This window comes from Berghia stephanieae, chromosome 14 (genome assembly GCF_034508935.2).
Source record: "Berghia stephanieae isolate SIO BIC M18660-M18661 chromosome 14, UCSD_Bste_1.3, whole genome shotgun sequence".
Lineage (NCBI taxonomy): Eukaryota > Metazoa > Mollusca > Gastropoda > Nudibranchia > Aeolidiidae > Berghia > Berghia stephanieae.
This window is the reverse complement of record NC_088373.1, coordinates 7,479,827-7,484,826: the sequence shown is the minus strand read 5'-3', so window position 1 is coordinate 7,484,826 and position 5,000 is coordinate 7,479,827. Positions and strand designations below refer to the sequence as shown.

The window sequence follows — 5,000 nt, the reverse complement described above, 5'->3', positions numbered from 1 at the left end:
TCATCACCTCATCATCATCATCATCATCATCATCATCATCATCATCATCATCATCGTTTATTATTATTATTATTATTATTATTATTATTTATTATTATTATTATTATATTATTATTTATTATTATTATTATTATTATTACTATTATTATTATTATTATTATTATCATTATTATTACTATTACTATTATTATCATCAGTATTATCATGATTATTATATGTGTCCCATCGTCTCAAAACGGTATTATGTCGGAACGAACCAGATGCTTAAAAGCCGAATTAAATGTTTAACTGGTCAGAATTATAACTTGTTGGCATCAGCACCCTAAAATATGGTATCCATTCTCTTCAATAAAACTTTCAACATATTAACCATCCCGACTCAATATCGTTTTGAGGCGAAGGGACACATATCATCATTATCGTCGACATCACCATCATCATCATCATCATCATCATCATCATCATCATCATCATCATCATCATCATCATCATCATAATTATGACTAAGACTATATAATGTGAAGGGATGTACGAAATCTAAAACTTACAGTTTCATCATTTGTGTAAACGGAATGTTTGATATTCCTCAGAATAACTGTTAAGTCAACACCACGAACGTTACGACAGCATGCGATATAAACGTTACACATTATTCATAATAATACAATCGTCTTCACAATTAATTCTACCAACGTTTTCAATCACGTAATCGTTAATAAATGAACAATTTTGGATCCTTGAGACTTGAATTGGTTTGATTAACACAACAACTTTTGTAAACAACACAGGACACGGGAAACAACCCTGCATGGAGCATTCAACGTAATGGAACTATGTCAGCCAGTATTATTATTTGCCACCAAGCACATCAATCAGACATTAAAGTCAGAATGATTATGTAAATAATTTATTGTATTCATTAAATTATATTTACTCACTCAACCCTAACACCGTCTATATCCGTAGTTTACCCGGGTTACTTTTACCCCGTGCCTATTTATTACATTTTTATGAGTCAAATTATAGGCGTAGTATCAAAGCTAATGTATTTAGTTTTTACATGTAATTGGTAGATGAATATAACTAACTATGTACATGCTCATTTTAAATAATTTTTTTCCAATTTTGAAAAATAGAAAAAAAACCTCTAGGATAGAGTGAGTTAATCAGATTACATACGGTTAAGTTTACTCATAGTTTTGTGTGTTGGTGACGTTGTTTCCGACTGGTGAATGTTGTGAGTATTTTAACTTAACACAAAGCGTCAATAGTGCAGTGTGCACTAAATTAAATATGCTCAAATCGCTTTAGGAAAATAGGTCCCTAGCCAAGAACATTTCATACCCAGAACGAGGCACTGTTTCATAAAATCCTGTTTATATCTTTTATCTTACACACGTGCTGTGCCACAAATACATTAATGTGTCACTTAGATATAAAAATAAACGTTGGTAATAATCACAGAATAAGCGCATTCAACCTTTGAGAATATGCGATCCTTCGCCTCAAAACGGTATTAAGTCGGGATGGTTAAGATGTTGAAAATTGAATTTATAGCCAGAAATATCAGACTTGTGTTGAGTTTGCATGTTTTATTGAGGAGAATGAATACCATATTTTAGGGTGCTAATGCCAACAATTTATATTTTTGACCAGTTTTAACATTTAATTCGGCTTTTAAGCATTTGGTTCGTTCCGATATAATACCGTTTTGAGACGATGGGGCACATATGTGCAGTGTGTTCTGTGTATCATTATGATAATGTCTTTCAGAAATTGTATTTAAACAGTTCACTGCAGTACTCTGGAAAGACATAAATATAATTTTGGTCAGAAAATTCTTCCTCCAAATTTATATCGATTGATTCATTTAGACCCTTATCTTGGCAAAAAAAAAAACAACAAACCTCTCAAACCTGGGACTTCGCGAAGTATTTTCTAAAGCCCCCGTGTTTGAGAGGTTTTTTTTGGGTTTTTTTTTTACCAAGAGAAGAGTCATTCAAAAGGTATATAATATTTGAAGGACAAGTTTTCTGGCCAAATTTTCAAATAAATGTTTTTCCCCCGTTTATCTGCGTCAGTCGAGTGGTGGTTATTATTAAACTTTGAAATTCACAACTGTGAACGATAATAATCTCATTGATAATTTACGCTTGACAAAAAAAGTTAACTCATTCAACCCCCACACCGACTTTCTTTCTCGGTGGCCCCTGGGTACTTTTACCCCATCATTAAATGTGCGAGTGCATGACGTAATCAGTCGGAAGGTGAACATTTTGGATTTTGCATTTTCTGAAAGAATATGTTCACCAGAGCATTTTAATCTTTATTTGAAGTAAATCGGGTGACTTTTCATGAATTTATGGTCAGATGTATGGAAAAGGTATCCTGCAACTTTTCTCAAGTTTCATACTTTATCACCTTGATTAGCTGTAAAGAATGTTTAGAAGTGTAATTATAATTAAGCTTTGATATTTCCCGAAGATGTACAAAAAGGGTTAATTTAGTCATTTATGACAAGGACTCATTTTTGATAAAAATTGACCTTCTAACTAAACTTGGCAATATCTCAGTTCAAACCTTTTCACCATCCGACTGATTATGTCATTCACCGTAACAAATATATATTTTCTGAGATAGTCATATTATTTAAGCTACTGTTTTTGAATTAACGTACTATTGGTATTTGAAGAAAGCTAACTATGTCCATGCCATTTTTTGTTTATTTTAGATCGAGTAACTGACTAGATATATATTTTTATTCAATTTTGAAAGGCACCCGGGAGCGAGGATAACACAAAGCTAGGAGGGTTAGGGTTGAGAGAGTTAATGCTTTCGATGTTATCTTTAGAAATATTAATCTTTCGTCTTTTTCTTTTCAGTTTTGTTATCAAACTCTTTTTGTTTTTGTTGTTTTTTTCTTTATAAGTTGTCTCCCTTTCTATCAGAATGTGTTGCTTGACAAAGCTTTCGTACTCTGTAAAAAAAAATATTGATAAATAAAAACACGTATTTAAAATTTTGGCCAGAAAATTCGTCCTCCTTCGAATACAGATCGATTAAACTAAACCTATTCCTGTCAAAAACTCTCATCACGGAAGTCCCAGGTTTGAGAGTTTTTGATAAGATAAGAAACATTTCAATCGATTGATTTTTAAAGAGCAAGTTTTTGGCCATTAAAAAAAAAATACTGCACCGATTTTTTTCTTCCGTGTACGACACATTGTTATTTAAATGATCACACTCTACGCATGGTTGAGGATTGGAAGTTCAAATCCATTTTTAGATCGAGTCAGTGAGATTTTTTACGGTTCAAGACGAATTTAAATAAAAGAAATAAACACTCCGTATAAATCCCCACAACAAAACATCAACAACGACGTCATCTATGCGTAAATGACACCTGAATGGGCATCGCCTGCTGGTTTTAGGTATCGATACAGTCTCCTTATTCTGTTATCAATACAAATTGTTATGTCACTAACATAAATCATATTATAAACAACTTGAAAATATTTTTTTTTCAGGAAGTTTGATGTGAATAAAATTTCCATTTTGTCATCGCCAAAGAGATATGATTTTTTCTTTAGCGCCTTTTCCAAGGAAAGAAAGGAATGACAATGGCGTCGGCCGTAGTGCAGCGCCGAAAAGTGAGCTAGAACAAGGTGACTTGCTCAAGACCATGCATTGCGAGAGGGTTCGAACTCAGTACCTTATGGCTACGATGCAAATGTCACACAGATATACCACGCTGCTCTTTAAATGACATTGTGCCACAAAAAGAGATAAAGTCAGATTGGTTTTTCAAAAGTTGAAAATACCATATTATTTTGATAAGAGAATAAGGTTAAGGTAAAGTTTATAACGCTCAATTAGGGGAATGCGTTTGTCACCAGTGCTCTCCCTTACGTGTGTCCAGCACAGTGAATAGATAGGTCGGAATTGACGTCACTTAGCTCTTTGTTTTTGTTTTTAGTCAGCCATTTTTTGAGTATTTTTCACTAAATTCTTTCAACCAGACTATAGATAGAATGCGCTTGGCCAAGGAGTTCACAACATTGCCATCCGGAAGTATAACGGACCAACACACAAACTCTGTGTAACCATGAACTTTTCTAGTCTGGTTAATACAGTTTAGTGAGAACAACTCACAAACGCGGATGGCAAAAACAATAACAAAGGCCTGAGTGACGTCATCTGCATACTATCTATAGATAGTTCGAAGATGACGTCACTCATGTCTTTATTATTGTTTTTTGCCATCCGCGTTTATGAGTAATGCTCACTGAACTGTATTAACCTGTCTATAAACGTTCATGGATACACAGTTTTGTGTGTCGGTCCGTTTACTTCCGGATGGCAATGTTATGAGCTTCTTCGCCAAGCGCATACTATCTATAAACGTAAAATGTTACACATCGTTTTGTGTGTTGGTACGTTAGATCCGGCTGGCGGATTGTCGTGAGTCTCCTGGCTAAACTCACAACATCAATATGGTAGCGATCCATATCCATGTTTTCGTCCAACCGAGTCATCAATCACATGATTTGTTGATGTCCAGCGATTGGATATTTCTAAACAAATGTAAACACGCTGCTCTATTTATGAAAGTTGTAAACGTACCCATGTGACAAGCTGAACAAAATGACCAATCGTGATGTTAGATATTTCAAAAGCTGTGAATACTTTTCACTATGTAGGTCACTTTGAGCACATTTTGCAATGTGACCAATGACCTCGAGCACATGGAAAGGTAATACAGATCATGCCCATCGAAGATGTAACGAAATACTCTTCAACAGTCGTAACGTCACTTCCTTCCTAATGACGCATGGTAACTTAGTAACTGGCTCTAAACTATCGGAACAATGGCGGACGCCCGTATGAAATATTTCTCCCGCGAGCATAAAAACGTATCCAGAGGAAATAAAAAACACATAAATTTGATCACGTTTTGACTTTTACACATTCTGATCACAAGGAATATGAAAAGTTCTAGC

The 5,000-nt window shown here is 34.3% G+C and overlaps 1 protein-coding gene across 9 annotated transcripts in view; it reads right to left on the bottom strand.

Moving 5' to 3' along the window:
• The window catches only part of LOC144959630 (aquaporin-3-like), a gene marked incomplete at its 3' end in the record, with an annotated part of 18,141 nt that overhangs the window by 11,863 nt on the left and 1,278 nt on the right, over positions 1-5,000 (bottom strand). For 3 of the 9 annotated variants that reach the window (XM_078892275.1, XM_078892276.1, XM_078892273.1), the window contains 1 exon segment: positions 549-804. Coding sequence is in view for 1 of the 8 variants with exons in the window: in XM_078892271.1 (XP_078748397.1) it covers positions 694-810 (117 nt within the window). 9 annotated transcript variants of the gene reach the window in all.